At 40.0% G+C, this 22,636-nt stretch overlaps 1 protein-coding gene across 2 annotated transcripts in view; it reads right to left on the reverse strand.

Annotated features, from left to right (window-relative positions):
- Positions 1-22,636, reverse strand: part of LOC135486099 (uncharacterized) — a 49,163-nt gene that overhangs the window by 20,486 nt on the left and 6,041 nt on the right. For both annotated transcript variants that reach the window (XM_064768618.1, XM_064768619.1), the window contains exon 3: positions 8,423-8,533. In XM_064768618.1, coding sequence (XP_064624688.1) covers positions 8,423-8,533 — 111 coding nt within the window. The remainder of the gene's footprint in view (positions 1-8,422; positions 8,534-22,636) is intronic.

Here is a 22,636-nt window from a genome sequence, read left to right on the forward strand (position 1 = left end):
ACCGTGTCAAGTGTTCAGCATTCTCAGAATCGGGTATGACTACTGTCGAGGCAGACTGCAGAGGCCCTATGGCGGTATGTCGGTGATATGTAAGAAAAACTCCCGCTTTCCTTTTAATGAGATTGAAACACGGGTGGACAGGGTCGTTGCTGTGTCTGTAAGTGATATTTCTGGTAAAATTATAAGACTATTTGTGAATGTCTACATGCCATACTATGATAAGAGTGACAAAGGTTGCACTGCAGCATTTATTGAGGTACTTGATGAAATCCAGCTTCTTATTAATAGGCACGGGTCATCCGCCCCCGTCACACTTCGCAGGGACTTTAATGCGCAGCTTCCTGCTGGCAGGAAGCTTAGAAAGCTGTGGTACTGTATAAGCGTGCTGGTTTTTCAACTCATAGCAGTTTAATATTACCTGCGACAGCCATGGATCTTGTTTTTGAACAGAAGTGTAAATTCACATTTTTCTGCCTAATGCGGCGGGTGTACTCTTGGTTTGATCCTGTCTTTTCTTTTATAAACATGATGCCGAGTCTTTTGAGAAGTGTGCTATTGTGGAATTAGAAGAGGGTAATGGCGGCGATCACCTGCCAGTCCATTTTGAATTAAGTGTGTCACTGTCTAGTGCTGAATCAGTCGCTCCTTGTGAAACACATCATAGGCACCCTCGTTTGAACTGGAGCGATGTACGGGAACAGTATTGTAAGATTCTGAATGACAAATTGTCAAATTTTGATATGAGCGGTATTTTGGCCCCGTTGAATAGGTCGGAAGCTCTGGATGTAATTGAGATGCATCTTAACGTGGTCATTGATTCAATGCACGAGTCTGTTCAGGAGGCTAGTGCAGCCAAAGGCCCCCGTCGTTTTAGGTGCTCACCTTTTGTCAGATTTACGTGATAAAAAGCGCTTTTCTGGTACTTGTCGATACAAAATGATAAGTCGGGTATTGTCTTTGAGTGTTGGAAACATTGCAAAAGTGTGTTTAGGACAGCATTTCGAAAGAGTGTTAGTAATGTAAAGTATTGTCAGGTAAATAAGCTGAACGGTTTGATAAAATCCCGTCCGACAACGGCTTTTTGGAACCTTTTGAGAAAGCAGGAGAAGAAGAAAAGTGAATGCCCTCTAACCCTGAATACATTGACTAAGCATTTTGAAAGTATTATGTCAGATACCAAAAACGGATTAGTTAAAAAAAACCTCTAACTTAAAAAACAGAAATATACGGCAGCTGTAGATGAGGCACCAGTCTGCCAATTCAGACAATGATTGTACCACTGAGCTGCACTTGTCCCTACTGCCCAATGGCATTTACTTCTTAGTCTTTCAGTTAAGCAATTCATCACCATGTTGCATTGAATGTACATCTGTTTTTACAACAGAGCCCAATTTTGAGGCAATGGTCCTGTTGTATTCTTTTATCCCCTATGTGCCGCTGGTGTACACACACATGAATAAGTAATGAGTGTTGCCGTAGTAGAGCCTAGACCAATCCTGTGGGTGGTAGTAATATGGAAATTAGCAATAATAGCTCACAGTGTTTAAAAATATAATCTGATTTGATTAGTCTACTTTTTTACTTCTCAACAACAAGGTTTCAAGTAATACATGTGAAAACTTTGTAGTGTGTGCATGTAGTATTCGGTGAATAGGACCCCTTTGATGCAGGTGTGTCAGTTTATAATTGATCATGACCGTAATCTATCTGTCAACCAGTCATTATTTTTTCGCCAGGAAACCATTGAAATGTGATGTTGGTTGGATCCCCTTCTATTATATTGTTAGAACTGTCCAAAGTCTATTGAAAGCTAAAAATATGAAATAAAATAAAGAGTGCTGCTTGCTTGCTAACTTGTCAAAGATATATCTGGTGTCAGTAACAAATATTGAATAAATGAGACAGTCTTTCAGGTTGACAAATCTTCCTAATTATGAGAAACAAAGGAAATTTTGGGTGCAAGGAATAAGCAAACCTGTTGGCTTTTCTCTGCCCAAAACCTTATCAATACGTGAATAAGGGTCATTGCCAGGGCAAGCTGGCATTTTGCAGGAAAAATCACCAACATGTTGATAGTTTATGAGTAAATGGTGATTTAATTTGCAGCTTTTTAATTTTTTTCCGATCGGCTTGATCATGAAGTTTTGAAAGGAACCAGTTTTGGACCCTCCTTGCACTGAAGGCCCATGTACCGACATGGGCATATGCCTAACAAATTATTTGTTGAAGTATGAAAAATCTGTGGTCTTTTCAGGAATTGTATTAGATAATCCTGAAGTATGGTGGCTTAACAGCCAGCATGGCCACGAACAGCAATGTAAGAGCTTGGTGAAATGACATGTTATTCATATTACATGACTTTTCCATTCAACGATGGTTTGCAAGCTAATTAGGCCTACCAGCAATCTCACAGCAAGTTTGTGGGAGGAGTTATGTGTGTTGGTTTCGTTATATATATGTATATATATGCAGATCAATTTATGCGCCCTCTATTGGAATATTTGGGCACTTTGTACTCCTCGTGACCATCACTCTCGCTCATGACGGGCAGCTTTGGCCAAAAACAAATGTGCATATAATGTCTTCTGGTGATAGAATTTCTTAATTATTGTTTAAATTGCCCTGTTCGGCTGTAAGTGGAGAGCATTAGCGTCATTTTGAAACCCTAACCATTACAATCCTCCAAAAAACTGCACCAGGTAGGGGTGGAAAAGTGGCAATTTCATTCAAAAATTGGGGAAATCCAAGTTAGATATTTTTTTTTAAACTAATCCGTTTTTGCAGATACCCATGTATTTACTGCTGAACAAAAGGGCATAGCAGAAACTGTGAATGATTGGTTTTCAAAAAGTTTAGAAAACGAGTCAATGGTGAGGATCAAAACCAGTGAAATAGATGAGCTCATTCCAAAGCTGCGGCGCAACTGTAGTCCTGGATATGACGGGATACTTGGTGAGCATTAATAGTACATGGCCGCATTGGATATCTTTGTGACCATTTGGCGAAGTTTTTCTCTTTATGCTGAGCTGGCACATTGTCCAGATTGCTCCAGCACTTGTGTAATCATTCCGGTGCTAAAGAAGGCCCACTTTATACCCTACGGTTGCAAGTAATTATCGTCCTATTACCCTGAGCGCGACCTTACTTAAACTGTTAGAATTGTATATGAGGCCAAGCGACGGTGGTAGTAATGTTCAGTTTAGTTTTCGTCGAGGAGTTGGCACGGCCCTAGCATGTTCTTTCCTTAATGATATTTTGGCAGTTTCGAACCAGAGAGGTTCACCAGTGTACGTCTGCAGTTTGGATGCAGATTAATGTTTTGATAAAGTTTGGCATGCGGGTCTTTTTTACAAGCTGAGAGGCAAACTACCCCTCCCAAACTGGCTGTTTCTTTTGCAGCTGTATAAATCATCTACTGCCACTATCTTTAGTAATGGTTCGTATAGTGAGGTGTTGAAAATAACGAGAGGAATACGTCAATGAAGTACATTATCTCCGCTACCTTTTACATTTTTGTAAACGGTCTATTGACTAGGCTGTTCACGTGTGAGACTGGAATTCATGTTGGTGATGACATTTGCAATTGTATTGCATACACGGATGACGTAACAATCTTTGCCCTGACGGCCACTTGGTTACAGCAATTGTCAGATATCTGTCAAAATTATGCCCGTTCTTGGCATTTTACATTAGGTAGAAAACCCAAAAAATGGATTCTGGAGCGGATCCCTTTAAGACTGAGCCAGATTGGTATGTAGAGAAACAACGTCTGAAAGAGAAAAAAATCCCTTGATTATCATGTTATTTATTTATTATGACCTTTTGTAATGATGGTAAGGCATCTTGCCATGTAGAGAAGTGAATCAGTAAAGTTAGGAAAGCCGCTTTTGGCCTTGTCCATAACGGATATTTGTTTCCTGGTTTGTCAACTGATGCTAAGACGTATTTTTATAAATGTATAGTCCGGCCTACACTGTTTTACGGTATGGAATGCCTGAATTCAACCTGTCAACATTTTAAAGCTCGGGATTCATTCCAAAGAAGTGTTCTGAAACGTGCGTGTGGCCTCGGTAATGCAGCGGTCAATTACAACTCTGACCCCCCTCCCCCTATCAAGGGTCGACACTGATGCGACATCGCATCTGCGTCGCATCCTGAGGTTTCCAAAAATTCCCTAGCGTTGAATTCCTGACGAACTGAGTAAAAATCAGCGTCGAATTTCGTCGAATGTCTGAAAATAACAAAAATGATCTTTGGTGAATTCCTGCGTACGGGACCGCCGACCATGCCGAAAGACCGTCGCATGTTTAGCGACCGCGAATTTAGGGGAGAACAGCTTGGTACTATTATCCAGTTTCTTCTTTCCGTCAATTTTCTGACATCTGCAGCCATCATTTTGGGGGAAGAGGGTTGAGAATTAAAGGAAGCACTGTTCAGTTGACTTGCACAAACCAGCCAATCCTTACCCATATATGGGAACAAGTCTATTCATAATAGACTTCGTACCCAAAAATGTGAATTTGTGTGGCATTCCTGACGTTCACTGTCAAGTGAAAAACAGGTGATGCTTTGAAGCTCAAAAAAGAAGAAGCAGGGAATTCCTGGAGCAAGGATCTTGTGCTCTGTGTGAGAAACTGTCGATTCCTGGACGACCCCTTTTTTCCCAGGTGTCGAATAAATGCCGAATGTCTGATGGGGGGGGGGGGGGGGGGGGGTTCAGAGTTGTAATTGACCGCTGCATAAGAGGTCCCATCATTCTAAATTGTTAGCGGCTTTTAGGATTGAGATTGCAAGATATTTTTTGGAGAGTCAAGTATGCTCTGTATATATAGGAGCATGTTTGTGGGGAACACTCCTGCGAGACCCATGAATATTTGTTAACAACGTTTTTGATCTGGTGAGTGAGTCCCCGGTACGACCGTGTCCTGGTTTCTGCCAACGATCCGGTTAGAGTCGGTCTCGCGAATTTTAAGTTAATACGGGCTACACCCTATGATGGAGTCACTGACTCACATAGAAACTTGTTATATGATGATCATTTTAACAATATGGACTCAATGCAGCACAAGCTGGTTAGGCTCCTTACTAAATCTTTTTATGGCCGACTTTAAATTATGTAGATTTATTCACTTGTATTGTGTTTTTTACTGTGCCATGAATGTGTGAAAGAAAATATTCATGTATATCATTCTCTTTTATGGAGGTTTAATAAATGATTATTATTACTATCATTAATCGTTACTTAGTATTAAGCCAACCGCTGGTGACCTAGCATTGTTACTGGGTTGGTCTCATTCTCATTTTCACTTTCTCTTAGAGTTGCTCAGCTCCTCAATAATTTTGTCCCTTGCAATTCTATCAGTACTCACTTATATAATGCATCATCTCGCTTTCTATTTTTCAGGAAAGAAGACGGTCTCTCGGGCAGCTGGTCTTTAAACCGGCCGCGACCGCAATTGAATCCATTCTAACAATAACAATAACATTTTCAGGTCCCACAGTTCTTTCACATTTTGCACTTTTTCATTGGTGGCTTCTTGCCACTGCCCTGATATGATCAGATCTCCCTGATCGGCACACTCATTTTCTAACAGCTTAACTCACCCATATAATACCGGAAGTGATGAGTAGTACACACCAACTAAATTGTTCTTTCACCCTTGTACTATCCTGATCCAATACCTATTATTATTATTATTATTATTATTATTACAATGTAATCATGTATCAGTGTATTGTACTGTGTACAATGCAGCATCGCTTGGTCGCTCCAAAAACACGCTCAAAAGTAATTTCATTTGGCCCATCAAACCATGAAGAGATAACATTTGTATTATTTAGTCCGACATTGTGGTTTGTTTGCCAAATAAAGCTTTAGTGCTGTTTATTTTTGCGAATGCTTTTCACGTTTTAGCGGAGAAAATTTGCATGTATTATGTTAATTAGTTTAGTACCAAGATGTGCCAAAGGAAATTGATAGACAAGGTCTGGGGCGCCCGGCTGAATATTTCTAGTAACTTCCTTAAATTTGCATGTAGCGATTGAGAGTGCTTCAAAATTTAAAGTTTAGGAGAATACACTCATCTGTCAATGCAGTTCAATCAATCACCTTCAGTATTATTTCATTTTTAACACTGACAAATGATGGCTATATTATCAAAGTATTGTGATGGTACACGATGATTACAAATTGTTAACAACAATAATGCCAAGTAGTTTTTGATCGGTCTAATCTAAGGTCTAATACAAGCTTCAAAACAAGAAAGCCTTTTGCCTTGGTCATTTGGGGCCCTGTTATTTGGTTAGTCCCATCAAGCAACATTCCATGTCCTAAAACTCATTTTGCCTTTCCCTAAAAATCTTTAGACAGAGATAATTTTTGTGCGGATCGATGCACTGTGACGCACTGCGCAGAGACAAAAATCTGCACCCCGACTATGGCATGATATATGTTGCAATATTCAATAAAAATATTTTTCATGCAATATTGATTTTTGTTCATTCATCGTTTCATTTTTGATGCAATGTTACACTTTTTTATGCAATGTTAAAATTTCCATTCAATATGTGTTCATATTTGATGCAATGTTAAATTTTTTTATGCAATGTTTACTCGATAATTGTCCATTCAATATTTCATATTTGATGCAATAATTCACTTTTTTCATGCAATAATGTTCAAATTTTCATTCGATAGTTGCCCTGATAATTGATAAATCAATGTTTTGTATTCGATTCAATGTTTCACTTTTTTATGCAATAACGATTTCTATATTTCATAAAATGATCATGTAATATTTGGCAATTATTCATTCAATGTTGGCGGAAACTTTTTCATTCAATATTTTGCGAAAATATTTATGCGAAAACTGCATTGTGGGCAATATTAGAAACGCGGACGCTGATTGGCTAATCTCGTGACGGGGAATACGACAGACGTACCAAAAGCTCCATTGTTGTGTACATGCTGTCAATGGCTGCATGAATGAGACCAAACCATACAATTGTGATTGTCGTGACAGGAAGAGATGTTTGTAAGGGTCAGCCGAAATGTTGATGGCACCGATGCGGTGCGGCTGCCCTTGTTGAAGAGCAATGACGTTTTTGTGATGCCAAATTTTCACAAATTATTGAAAGAAAAAGGTTGCGCCAACATTGAATGAATAATTGCCAAATATTGCATGAAAATTTAATCGTAATTGCATGAAGAAAATTGAAAACATTGCATCAAATATGAAACTTTGAATGCATATTATCGAATGAAAATTTAAACATTGCATGAAAAAAATGTAACATTGCATCAAAAATAAAACGATGAATGAACAATTATCCGGGCAATTATCAAATGAAAATTTGAACATTGAATGAAAAAAGTAAAACATTGCATCAAATATGAAACATTGAATGAACAATTATCGAGTAAACATTGCATTAAGAAATGTAACATTGCATCAAATATAAACACACATTGAATGGAAATTTTAACATTGCATAAAAAAGTGTAACATTGCATCAAAAATGAAACGATGAATGAACAAAAATCAATATTGCATGAAAAATATTTTTATTGAATATTGCAACATATATCATGCCATACACGACGTCACGCAGTTGGCGCTCAACTACCCGGCCCCTACTGCGACAGTAATGGAATTGATCTAAGAGCTGAAACAAAATAGAAAAAGCATCAAACACGTTCAGAAAAATAGTTTACTTATGAACTAGAAGATGAACAAACATAATGAAGTAAAAAGTCGCCAATTCCTTTAATGGTGTATATGAGGGATTCTTGAATCGCCCAGTGAAGTTTTACGGACAGGTAAAAGGACAGAGAGCCTTTTCCCGTTTGGCTTGTAAGACACTGGCCTTTGCCGACAAACTCATGATAAAATTATAAATATAAATGAAGTTACTAAATCAACCACAAATTACCACGTCAGAACTTGAAGTACTTATAAATATTTGTCGAAGTCGTATTTCATATCATTTGAACTGAGCAGCATTGGCAAAAAAGGCTATTGATTTGTTTCCCTGCATTTCTATTTAACATGCCATTTCGATTTTCTCGTCTTCGGTGTGATTTAAATTAACGAATGACTCGATGCCTTGCGGCCTTCAAAATAACAATGTCATGCCTTAAATGCCACGCACCTGCTAACGCGACATTTACTTTACACCATGGTTCTCTGCCGATTGTCATTTGCTGCGAGAAAAGGAGGCATACCACACTCTCAAATTGGAACAAATAGAAATCCTTCAGAAATCACATTTTATGCGATTTTGTGGGCAATATTCTAATTTTACCGAACGTCTTGAATTTGAGACAAAATGCAGAGTGGTCTGGATGCTCATTTGAATGGCCATTCTCTTAGGGTCAAACCGTTCTATAAGGACAAATTTAGACAAATTGAAATACATGTACCTGTCCATTTGCACCGGTTCCAGTTGTCTTTACACCGCTGGCCCTGTCAAGGATAGTGACCGTCGTATCGTCAACCTTTGTGATACGGACAGCACGGCCCATGATGATATCCTGAAAAGCAGTGGACTCTATGGTTATTAACAGTCAATCTATATATTGTAGGCATCACTTTCAAGAGTCAATATAAAAGGCCGATGCACGCTAAAAGTTAGGGAGTCGAGCTAAGATTTTGTGGCGCTTGAGTTGTTCGTTTGACAAGTTTGGGGAGCACGCGGTCGCCCGCCAGAAGAGTTGTACATTTTGTATGTTATGTAGCCTAATGGACTTGGTGAAGATTTGTCAGACTGGACGCTGACATGGTTGAGGATTTGTTGATAAAAATTTTGATTCTTGTTTTAACTGATTGACTGGTGCGTGTTCGATTTCGGTGATTCTTTCTCAGTGGACTCTAGGACTGATGGCTCATTCAGCCTGGACAGTGTTTGACTAGTTGGATTCCCGTTAACCACTTCTGTTTTGGGAGGAATTTATCTGATCCGAAAAGAATCCTTCTCCCTGTCTCCCTGTGTAAGCATATTTTTTAGAGTATTCCAACCATTTACGAAAAACTCATTTCCACAAATTATATTATGGCCAATAATTTCAAGCATGTAGCCCACCCCCAAAATAGGTTATCAATGAAGCTGAAACGGCCAGGGGCCATGGTGCATGCCTGTCAGAATATTGGCAACCGCTAAGAGGCACTACCTTTGTGCCATGTACAGTCGTGTTTAAAAGTAAAAAGACACCAAATACACAGGAATATCTCCCAAACCACAAGCACTACTCAATTCATGTTTTTACCAGTTATCGATAAATACGTTGGTCATCGAACAATGCTACTTGGACAAGTTTTGGAAACAAAGAAAATCGGTAAAAAATAAAAATTTAAAGATGATTTTTCCTTTTTGTAAAATCACCCAATTTCAATTTTTAATGTTGATTCATATTCGTTGATATTTATTTAGCAACTTCTCCCTATTTTTTTAATCTGAAATACACAATTTAAGCCAGTTTCCATTGCTTTTTCTGTATAATTTTGTGTCTTAATATCTCTGAATTCTTCAGCCCTAAAATTACTTCTTAAATGGCCCCTCTCCTTTTGAATGAGACATCACTCTCTTGTGGGTTATTAGTAGTGGCTTAGTCATAGTCCAAGACCAAATGGGACCGTGTAAATAGTATGGTTTATCAATCTATTGGGAAAATTTAGGAAGAAAATGCAAAAAACTAAAGAAAATTGTTAATATTTCTTGATTTCTGTAATGGAATGATATTAACAATGTTTTGGGATTGTGATGCTGCAAGAAATTTTGCAATTGGATGATTTTTTCAAAAATTAGAAAAACTTCATTTTTGGGTATAATTTTTTTCCATTTCCTCTTTTTCGAAAAATTTATTTAACAGACATTGTTCTATGACCAACATATTTATCGATAACTGGTAAAAACATGAAGTGCGTAGCCTTTGCGGTTTGGGAGATCTTCTTGTGTATTTGGTGTATTTTTACTTTTAAACAATGCTGTGCTTCTAAGTAGGCCTACAGTAGTGCCCAAAGGTTTACATATACACCAATCAACGACACAACCTTGTCTCTGTCTCTACATTTACATACTGCTGGAGTGAAAGCCTATTTTTTACGGGAAGCCTGTGATCACATCTCTTCGTCAACTAAAAAACAGACTTTGATTAAATTAATTTCATTTTTCGATAACATTATTTGAGAACAATGCATATTTTAGAGTGTCACAAGTTTACATACAACTACTTTACCTACAAGTTGTTTGGCCTTAAAGTAGCTAAATATGTTGCGCAATAGCTTTTATCTTATCTCTACTACCTGTTGACCATTGTAATTACGACATAGCTCAGGGAGTGCCACTGTGGCTGTGTGGCAGTGTGCAAGGGACTGGATATCTGTTCTGGTCATTTGCCTGCCTTCAGCCACCATGGGGAAGTCAAAGGTCTGGAGTACTCTCAAGATAAGGAGACAGTCGATTATCCTCTTGCTTGAGTCTGGTAATTCACTAGCATGATGGGTAAAGGTATCGATTTACCTTTCCACCACAATAGAAACAAGGCCCTCCCATTACAGTGTTGGAGGTACAATCGGATAAAAATAATAAATGCGGGCATTACCCCCTCAAAATGAACTAATCTTTTGTATCTTTTTTTGTGTCGTCATTTCCTCTCTAGGTATTTTTCTTATACAAACCGATACCTTTAGCCACCGTGACTAGGAGCCATTTCGAAGCAGCTTGATGCGCCACGGGCGTCTGTTAAGACAATTGTGGGGAATTACACTCAGGGACCTTTAGGAACAACAGCAACTTTACCAAAATCAGGAAGAAAGCACAAGCTGACATCCAAAGCTGATCGCACATTAGCTAGAAAGATGCACATTAACCCCACGACCGCCAAGGAAAACCTATGTCACGAATTGGAGGCTTCAGGGACAAAGGTGTCACTGTCCACTGTTCAGAGGGTTGTGCATGAGCAGACTAAACTACTTTTTTCTCGCATTTTTCTCGCGCATTACGTGAAAACCGGTATTTTTACCCCTCAGCCCAAATGGGCGGGCGGGCGGGCGTCTGCTACTTGGTTTCCGTCGATTTCTAGGAGAACGGCTTTGACAATCAATTCAATTTTTGGTATGTACATTGGGGGTGACTAGAGGAAGGTTCCTTTGAAAACGGGCTTGTTCCGATTATTAATATGGTCACCAGGGCGGCGTGCTTGAAATCGGTTTCCGTCAATTTCAAGGAGAACCGTTCGTCCGATTAAATTCATTTTAGGTATGTACGTTGAGGGTGACTAGAGCGAGGTTCCTTTCGAAAACGGGCTCGTTCCGATTATCAATATGGCCACTAGGGCGGCGTGCTTGAAATCGGTTTCCGTCATTTCGAGGAGAACCGTTCGTCCGATCAAATTCATTTTTGGTATGTACGTTTGGGCTGACTAGAGGAAGGTTCCTTTCGAAAACCGGCTCGTTTTGATTCTCAATATGGTCACCAGGGCAACGTGCTCGACATCGGTTTCCGTCAATTTCGAGGAGAACGGCTTGGAGGATGGAATCAATTTTTCGTGGGTGTAGGCCTAATGCAGTTTTGTAAGGGGAAGGTTCCTTTCGAAAATCAGCGCGATTCGAATTTCGATATGGCCGCCACGCTCACATCCTCAAAATAGGTTTCCACAATTTTAATTTCCATATGCAAACTAGCCACTCCACTAAGCCAACTTCACCATTATCTCACCTTCAACCTTAAGAGGCTGAGGGGTTATGCTCGCTTTGCGATGCTCTTTTTTTGATTTACCTACTAGAAAATTTTTCAAAAATCGCGGTTTTTTAGTGATTTGAGGGTCTGGTGTGAAATGTTTAGTTTGGGGTGGCCTCAACTGCTCGGAGCCAATCCTGCGCTAATTACTGACTTGTATTAACTAAATGAATGAGATGAGTTCGTGTAGAAAGAGGAAGGCACGGCCTTTCCAGTGGTGTACAGCACCAATTGGTCATTCGTTAAAAAGTGCCTTAAAAACGCAATGGGTGTCATTTGCAATTGAGAGAACATCCTGCCGTCACTCACTTACGGGAAATCTGTTGAGCGTTACCTAAAAGGATACCTTGACCCTCAGCAGTCATGTCTACCACTGGCGCAAATCAACGACCATGCACCAGTCACATCAGAGCAAAATCTACCTGCAATTTGCAATTGGTATATGGACCGCCATACTGAAAGGAGGGACACTTAGCATGGACTGTGGAAACCCTATTGGCCGTTTTGTGTGATCTCGCTAAATGGATCATTCATGTGTGATCCCTTTAACTGGGCTATGACGGCACTTGTAAATAAACACAATGTTTTAATCCTTTTTACAGTCGTCTTTCTTTGTTGGAAGCGTGAGGTCTGGTGTAATGCATAATACCATATAGGACTAAACATGATGTTCTCACTAAGAATTACGTCATTGGAGCGTTTTCTTCAGAAAATTGTAAAGCAATCAGTCATAACTTATCGGGTTTCAGTTCCAACCTATCTCTTCTCATTCTGCATTCAAAAAATCAATTTTGACCGATTAGAATACAGTTAATTAGCTTTTAATTAGAGGTCATAATTTGAGTTGTGAACAATCATGCAGACTTTACGATGCGACATATCCGTTTCAGAGTTGGACTCTCACATCGTGTTGATGACCGCGAATATACATGAGTTTCACGATGCAATCACTATGGTAGGTGATAAAGCTTGGAACCAGTGAAACCTTGAAACCAGTGATAAACCTTGGAATCAGTCCTAAAAATGCATTAAAACATGAAATAATGTCATTTGAACCTAAGGTGGTTACGAATCAATATTTGGAGCTTATTTTTACATGATCTGATCGGTAGTTGATAAAGTATGGAATTAGTGAAACCTTGGAAACACTGATAAACCTTGGAATATTCAATGTAAACCATGGAACCACTGTGCAAATAGCGCGGGAAATCGGGTGCGTTCCTTCCACGATTTATACCCTCCCAACTGACAGTCTGAGACAAGACCACTAATGAATATTCATAGGTTGGAGGGTCCAGGCCTATCTATTAGACGAGTGCATGTTTTTTACTCTCAAGTACATATTTGGAGAGGTATTGAAAAAATATTTGTTGTGGCAAGTCTACAGATATAAAGAAATTATTTGATGAAAAAATTAATTTCGAATTTTGCTAATTGGGTAATAGGGGGCGTGTTTTGAGTTTTTTCTGCCAGTTGGCTGAAAAGAGTGGAAATATCAAAGTCTGTCTAATTTGTCGATTAAAAAAAAATTTCCGTGGTCAATCACCATTTTATTTTTCACCATTTACTTGCCCGACTGTCCGGAATAACATAATCTAAATTTCAGATTCACAACACCACGCGTTCTTTGATGCGTCGCGGTCAAACATTGACAATTTAACTGCTAAAAGGCTTAAAAAATCAATTGTGGTCTTGTCTCTATTTACACTACATTTTGGGTCAATATAGTGAAAAATTTGAATGTGCTCAAATCACTCTAATTCATTTAGAATATTGTATTGCTGATGATTTAAGGTCAAAACAAGCTAAAATAATGAGAAAAAAACTTAATTTGACCCAAATAAGAGTCAACCTAACCCCGGTCTAAGTTCGGTTTCATTTTTACAAGTCTTGTTGTGTTGCCATTCATTTTGTAATTTCTTTGAAACTACTTAGGCCTTGATTCTGAAAGTTGTGCCCTAAGCAGCAAAGATATTCCTAAATCACGTCCTAAAGTTTCAGCTCCATAGCTTGCTTATTCTGGCCAGGGCAGGTCTTTGAATTTGGTGCTGTTGGGTGCAAAATCATGACTTTTTGTCGATTTTGTCCTCTTTCGTCGCTTTGGCACAGTTGTACCACTCTTTGAAATGTCTCTCATTTCTCCAAAAATGTCCAGATATGACTTTCCTTTGTTGGAGAGTTGTGGGATGTCATGTACATTAGTTTGAAAAAAATCTCAAAATGTTAACCCCTGAAATGTACCTTCATTGAGACAAGACCACTAATGAATATTCATAGGTTGGAGGGTCCAGGCCTATCTATTAGACGAGTGCATGTTTTTTACTCTCAAGTACATATTTGGAGAGGTATTGAAAAAATATTTGTTGTGGCAAGTCTACAGATATAAAGAAATTATTTGATGAAAAAATTAATTTCGAATTTTGCTAATTGGGTAATAGGGGGCGTGTTTTGAGTTTTTTCTGCCAGTTGGCTGAAAAGAGTGGAAATATCAAAGTCTGTCTAATTTGTCGATTAAAAAAAAATTTCCGTGGTCAATCACCATTTTATTTTTCACCATTTACTTGCCCGACTGTCCGGAATAACATAATCTAAATTTCAGATTCACAACACCACGCGTTCTTTGATGCGTCGCGGTCAAACATTGACAATTTAACTGCTAAAAGGCTTAAAAAATCAATTGTGGTCTTGTCTCGTCTCGTCCCAGCTGACTTTATTGATAGCAATTTGCCAGTTCGTTCAGAAGCCAACATTTTTAATGTGGAGGATGACGTCATCAATTGGCAATGCGCTGTGGTCGTTAAAATATTTTATTTCTCTTCAATGGAAGCAAAAATTAGTTTTTATGATTGTTTTGTATTCCATAGACGATAAAGTATTATGCTCGGTACTAGATGCACGAGATCATAGGACAAACACACGTGAATAAAAAAACCCGCTTCGAACTGGTGACGTCACAAAGATCTCTGCATCCCTCGATGCGTACTGGAAGATGTAAGAAATCGCTCACGGCGAAGGAAATTTTCATCCGCAAACTTCGGTAATAAACATACATGACTAGGCTTCTTTTATTCATCGTTTGTTATAAAATATCAGTCAATCATAGACAATTAGGCCTAGACATAGTCGTCAACCTTATCCATGCATAATGCATGACAGGCCCCCAACTTCCCAAGCAACTCGTCTGATCGAAAAGGCCCCGTGTGGTGGTGGCGTATTTATAAGCGGAGCGCTATTGGTCCATATTATGGGTGTGTGGTGGGCGTGTCTTCCCATATTTGGGAGATCAGTACTGTACACTGGAGGCGAGGTACAACTGGGTTGTTTTAAAATATAGACTATTGAATCGGATATGCGACAGATTTCTAAATTACCATAAAATTCCGATCTGATCATGTAAGAATAAGCTCCAAATGTTGATTCGTAACCACGTTAGGTTCGAATGGCATTATTTCATGTTTTTATGCATTTTTAGGACTGATTCCAAGGTTTATCACTGGTTCCAAGGTTTCACTGATTCCAAGCTTTATCAACTACCTGATCTGATCGGAATTTGACGGTAGTTTAGAAATCAGTCGCATTCCGACTCAATAATCTATATTTTAGAACAACCCAGTCATACCTCGCCTCCAGTGTACATTAGCCTACTGATCTCCCAAATATAGGCATGCATGTCACGACACGCCCACCACACACCCATAATACGGACCAATCAGCGCTCCGCTTAGTCTACTACGCCACCACACGAGGCCTTTTTGAATTACGGAGCGGTGTGATCATACAGGGTGATATGGAGAAGATTGACTACATCATGCAGTACCGGCTGGCACTTATCCGTAGAAACGGAGATGAAGGTTTATTACCGAAGGTTTTAGCCGGGTTTGGAGATGAAAAATGTGAATAAATTCCTAATTCGCTGTGAGCGATTTCGTACATATTCATGTACACATCGAGGGATGTAGAGATATTTTCGTGATGTAACCAGTTCTAAGCGGACACATTTTTTAGTGATTCCCGTGTGCATGTTTGTCATATCTCCTGAGCTTTATCACAAAAGCTTACTTTTGCTTTCATCGAAGAGCAATAATTAGATATTTGCAAATGGCGGCCCGTCATGAATATAAGTTTATTTTTTAACGACAACAACACATTTCCAATGCATTCAATGATGACGTCATCCTCCACAAAAAGGTTGATTCTGGAACTACCGGCAAATTGCTATCAATAAAGTCAGCTGGGACGAGATTGGCAGTTGGGAGGGTATAAATCGTGGAAGGAACGCGCCCGATTTCACGCGGTACTTGCACAGTGATTCCACGGTTTAGTACTGACTATTCCAAGGTTTATCACTGGTTACATGGTTTCACTAATTCCAAGCTTTATCAACTACCAATCGCTATAGATCCATGCACTTGATTGGGAACAACGTTTAAGAAGACGTCGCGTCTCGTCACGTTACAGTAATGTAAAATGCATGGTGACGTGACGACGGCCAACACTACGTCATGTAAACGTTGTTACCAATCAAGTGCATGAATCTATAGGAACGTTGTCAAGCTACTCTTGGCATGCGCACTGGCTGGTTGGAAGAATGCGTTTTAATATTCTCTTCGGATTGTCTAAACTTCACTTGATCTTGCGCATTGATAGCACTGCCGGAATTCTTTGCTCCACACACTTTTCAGCCAGTTTCATCAAGCCGATCTTGCCGACTTTGGATCCCAAAACTACTGGAAGTGACTTGCAAAAATATGTTTTTCCAACCAGGAGCGTTTTGACACGGCTTACTGGACTTTGCGCAACGAAACGAAACGAGCGAAATGGGGGAGCGACCATTATGTTTTACCGCGGTACGTCAAGTTCGATACATGATGTCAGTCACCAGTATGGATGTGTTTTCCATTATCAATACGTGTTTTTAAAAATCAAAATCATGAATTTCCTTTCCATTAGAAGAAAACGATGACGACGTTTCAGTTTAGGAGCCTAAGTTTTGTTGTCCCAATGGCCAAATTAACCCCTCGTTGGCTGAAAAGTTGATTCACCGGTCACAAATGGTCGAAAATGACCCCCAAAACTTCAGACCCCCAACCTGGTAAATATCACGGTCAGCCCACAACAAAATTTCTATGGTTTGAAGATCTAACCCCGGGCTGTATTATCTGCCGGAAATTGATTTTCATCGGCACGTCTGGGAAAAATATATGGGGCGCTAAACTTGACCAATTCAACTTTTTAATGCATTAGCAATTTGATAATAAATGTAGTGTGTCCCGTAACCGCTTGAGGTCTGGACTTAAAACTTTGTTTACAAATTCACACCAAATTTCGTTTCAAAATTATTCTTTGTTTGGCACCAGGGGGCGTAATGCAAAAAAACATGAAACAGACGATACAGCCAATCGTTTTGTTGATACGAATCGTTTCCTGTATGGCCATTGTCTGAATATGATGTGAACCTGTTTACCGTTCAATGCTGCTCCCTGTGACGCTGTACCCGCAAATGTTCAATGAAAAAAATGCTGATAATGACTTACACGGCTTGTTCGCATCATAACTGTCTTTGCGTTTGGCCTAATTTTACAACGATTACTCCCCATGTAACCACGATCTAGGATGGACAGGCTGTGTATTATGAATAGGAAAAGTCACCTAGGGACCGTTGCGTAGAATACTTTTTTGGCGAAATATTGCGCAAAGTCCAGTAAGCCTTTTGACACCACAATGCGTAGCGCTGTGTCGTACGCGACGTTACGTCATGAAGGTTATTTATTGAAGCACTCTACTTTCGCGAGATCCATACCACGAGAGAAGGCTTACTGGAGTTTGCGCAACGAAACGAAACGAGCGAAATGGGGGAGCGACCATTATGTTTTACCCCGGTACGTCAAGTTCGATACATGGTGTCAGTCACCAGTGAGTGATGACCCACATCCACCCAGGCAGCTGAGACACATGTCTTGTTGGACATGCCTACCGATTTTTACTAAATAAAAGCATAACTTCACTTCACACTTTTCGGGGTTGAAAATGTACTCACGTAAATCACCAAAATTACATGCCAAATTCGCACATGACCTGTTATTTCTCAAAGCTTGGAAGCTCAAATGTCTGAATGTAATGTATGCGCGTAATGTATACTCTCAGCAAGCGAATAGTTTTGATCGTCGGTTTTTGATACGAATCATTTCCTGTATGGCCGTTACAAGCCGTTGTCTGAATATGATGTGAACCTGTTTACCGTTCAATGCTGCTCCCTGTGACGCTGTACCCGCAAATGTTCTATGAACAAAATGCTGATAATGACTTACACGGCTTGTTCGCATCGTAAACATAGTGGTACCCGGGTTAACTGTCTTTGCGTTTGGCCTAATTTTACAACGATTACTCCCCATGTAACCACGATCTAGGATGGACAGGCTGTGTATTATGAATAGGAAAAGTCACCTAGGGACCGTTGCGTAGAATACTTTTTTGGCGAAATATTGCGCAAAGTCCAGTATAAAGCCCGAGAGAAACGATGGGTAGGATCTCTAGTACATTTTTACGGCTGTTACGGTGAAAGATGTGTTCCAGACACATGGCATAACTCCAACACGGCCTTTTATTTGGTATCAGCCCGTTCAGCCCGTTCAAAGGCTGAACATTACCATGATGAAAAATAAACACGTTCTTTTACTCAATTTTGGAGTTTAAGTTGAATACTGCAACGCAATCTTAGAAAACGCAGCGATCTATTTATTTGCGTGGACGTATGGGCCACACCTGTATTGTGCGGCCCGCCATGGAAACCTCAATAGAAACAGTATGGCGGCACTCCAAAATCGCGAAGAAAAAAAATCGGAAAAAGAACTGTTTTTCACCTGAACAACAGCGATCCTACCTACTTGAGATTGTTAGATGGAAAAGACAATTTTGTGGAGAACAACATGTCAGCAAATTTTGGTAATGCCAGTGACGCTGAAGGGGTTATTGTCGTCCTGGGTACACATAAAGTGTACCCAGGTTCAATGTCGTACAGTGAAATTGTACCCAGGGTCCACTTTCTATTCACAAACTGTAACCAGGTTCCGATTTAGAGACCTGTCTAGCGAAGATGACGAGGATGAGAATGAAACGTTTTCATGTCCAGCTGGAGAGTTGGTTGACTTCCTCTTCAATCATCCGAAGTTGAAATGTGTACAGCTTGTTAAAAACGTGACTTTACCGAGAACAAACTCGTGCCCAGGTCTCTAAATCGGAAGCTGGTTACAGTTTGTGACTAGAAAGTGGACCCAGGGTACAATTTCACTGTACGACATTGAACCTGGGTACACTTTATGTGTACCCAGGACGACCATAACCCCTTCAGCGCCAGTGACTAAATACCCAAACAATGGCCTCACAATCGAAAACAAATTCGAAAACACCGGGTCGCCAACGATCAAGTCACGTGATGGAAAGTAGTTCATGCGCGCTGGGTTTGTATAAATTTCAAAATAGGTTTGTATAAATTCCAAAATGAAACGATGAAACGCAAAAGCACAACTATCCCATTGAAATTCTTACTTGTAATTTAATGACTCCGACGGCATGCCAACATTTCGTCTCATCTTGAAATAGGGTGCAATTTCCATGTTTCTCCGAACCATGACATCCCAAAAGGACTCTATATGGAACACGGTTTTAATTTTTTTCGGTTTAATCTTCAGGGAGAAGTTGTTTCAATTGAAAGTATCTAATCAGCATATTTGTAAATAGCCAGTATATATTGTTCTTTTGAAGCGGCAAATAACGGCTAAATTATAATCAATATGAAATACAAATGTTTCTCTCTGTTGGTTATTCCTTCCACCATCCACCGAACACTCCACGTGTCCATGCCCCAAAACTCCGTGCGGAGCACGGGTAGTTGCTAGTCTATATATTGATAGTCTCTTCCCTTAACCGCTTGATGGAATCTCCTAATTTTTCGTATCTGCATGTAGATTTTACCCGTGAAGCCATTAAGCTACGTCTCCAAACCACGTTTTCAGCGCAAAATGTGGTTTTCGTGTGTTTTACGTATGAACATCGTTTTTTTTTCGTATGAACAGTTGGCCAGGTTAAGCCCGGCACCTGCGTTATAAATGCAAGATCCCCCAACAGTCCTAGGAATTCTGGTGGCCTAATAGTACACACACTGGCCTAGCACGCCAGCGACTCGAGTTTAGAACCCGCGCCGGTCAATTTTCTACCGCGGTTCTTATCATTTTTAAGTGAATATATTAGTGCATGGCACTCTCTGTAATAAGCAGAAACTTGCAAAATATGGCTCTTCTGATCGCGGAGATTTTTTTTGCTTCATACGTACTGTTACATTAATTTGGAGAATGGAATTCGACCACGGTTAAAGTGCATAAGTGTCCGTTAAACCAGATAAATTTTAATTTTAGGTCGAAGTAAACGACAATGCCAGGGCGAAATGACACGCGCGCGCCGCCTGTTGTTAGTTTAATTAACAATTGTTATATAGATTCCCAGCCTCGACCACCACCAATATATACGCCAAGTGGTTACTACAAATCCGAAACGGACAACTTAAAGCTGAACTGCATGCACAAAACCAGAGCGCCCCATGCGGCAATAGTAAGAAATTCAAACGATCGAAAGGTCCTTCTGAATAAGGCCTGAAACATGATAGACCTCCAATGCTCTGTTGCGCTTGATTTCACAAACCAGCAAGCCACATGACGATGCGGACAGTCTCGGAGAATTATGGAAGAGAACAAAATCAAATCTTCTCCAGGGATTCGAACCCGGAAACTCGGGCTCAGAATACGAACGCTCTAACCGTCTGAGCTGGGGGGAGGGGGGGGGGGGGGCTTTCTTGTGAACTACTGCCTGCAATATATGCTATATGAATGGCGATTATGCTTTATTTTTGAGAGATGAACCAGAAATTTTCTCAAGTACATGTCATAGAAGAAAATACCAAGACCAATGTGAACCTTGCTAAGAGAAAACGTAGACTCCGCATACATAATCATGCAAAGCAAAGAAAAAATGACTTTCTTCCTGCAGTTGCCCACTGGAAGCCGCTCAAAGATGTTGAACAAAGATTACACACAAATGTTTGCACATTCTATAAAGGCGTATAAATCAACAGGCATTTCAAGCAGCCCAGTGGCCTTGAGGATAAGAGTGTTGGCAAATAAAACCAGAGGTCTCGAGTTCGAGTCCAGATGAGAGGACCTGTTTATTGTTTTCCTTCCACAATTCTCTGCGAAGGTCCGCATCGTCCCACGGCTTGCTGGTTTGTGAAATCAAGCGCATCGAACGCATTGGAGGTCTATCATATTTCAGGCCGTATTCAGAAGGGCCTTTCGGTCGTTCGAATTTCTTACTATTGCCGCATGGGGTGCTCTGGTTTTGTGCATGCAGTTCAGCTTTAAATGCATATACAATATAGTGGCAACTACATAGTCCCACCATGATCACAGATTCTATGCAAATCCCATCGGAATGTCACATCATACTAGAAAATGCCACGATTGTCAATGCTGTCACTACAGATTTGTCGGGGGGATTAGATCGGACATGGGCCTACCCCAAATCAATCGCCAACACACGACCTGATTATGGGCGGTTATTACCGCAAATAAAGACAAACCAAAGCAAAGACACTTGTGTAGCATATCAAGGACACGTAGATTGATACTCCTATGTGTGCCACATCAAAGACATCTGGAATGCATGTTTTGTTTTTGTTTGATACAGCAGAGATAAAACTAGACCGCAACCTCTCTGGGATGGACAGTTGTTTTCATGAGCCATACACAGCACAGATAAGACATGACCGCAATACCTCTCTGGACCATACACCACGTCAAAGATAACGATGCAAAGTCAACAGGCGGCGCCACTGTAGATTGCTGGCGGCCGGATGCTGTTAGATCAATAAAGTTTATCTTCAACGACAAAACAACGCACTTATTTTTATTGTTGTAAGCAACGTGTTTTACATGAAAATTGAAATGACACTGATGAATTTGTTTATAGATTGTAAAAGCGAATAGGGCATAAGGCTATTTTGGAATCTGATAGTGATGATATAACTGGGAAAGAAAGGGGATCTCAAAATACAACAGTCTACCACGAATAGATGCAATAGTGACATAACAACACGTGCATTTTTCCGCTAGTCGCTTATATCAACAAAAACCTGAAGTTGTCGATGTCGGTTTTTGCTTTTCTCAAGACGGTGGCGCCGTCTGTTGACTTCGCATCGTTATCTTTGACGTGGTGTATGGTCCAGAGAGGTATTGCATGCATTCCAGATGTCTTTGATGTGGCACACATAGGAGTATCAATCTACGTGTTCTTGATATGCTACACAAGTGTCTTTGCTTTCGTTTGTCTTTATTTGCGGTAATAACCGCCCATACCTGATCCATGCTCATAAGCAATTTGCAGGTCTCCTCCAAAACATATTTGAGTGCATACAGGCCAATTTCTGATAATGAAACGTAACAGGACAACTATCCCATTGGATTTCTGACATGTAATTTAATGACTCGGACGGCAACCGTTCGTCTCATCTTGAAATTGGGTGCAATTGTTATGCTCCTCCGAACCTTGACATCCCAAAAGGACTCTATATGGAACACGCTGTTAAACTTTCGGTTAAATTTTCAGGGAGAAGTTTTTCAGGACAAGTATCTAATCAGCACAATGGTAGCCAGCTTTCTTGTTCTTTTGGAGGGGCAAATAAAGAAATCGGTCAATTTGCCACATCTCTGGACTGGGTGCTTCAATTTTAATGAAACTTGATTTGATCCGGAGCTTTTTAAATCCAGTCTTTGAGGACTTGTATATGTCACGCAATCATAAAAACAGGAATATTGGCCTTTAAAAGAATTCAGGCCTAGTCCAAACAGGGTCT

The sequence above is a fragment of the Lineus longissimus genome, chromosome 4 (genome assembly GCF_910592395.1).
Source record: "Lineus longissimus chromosome 4, tnLinLong1.2, whole genome shotgun sequence".
Lineage (NCBI taxonomy): Eukaryota > Metazoa > Nemertea > Pilidiophora > Heteronemertea > Lineidae > Lineus > Lineus longissimus.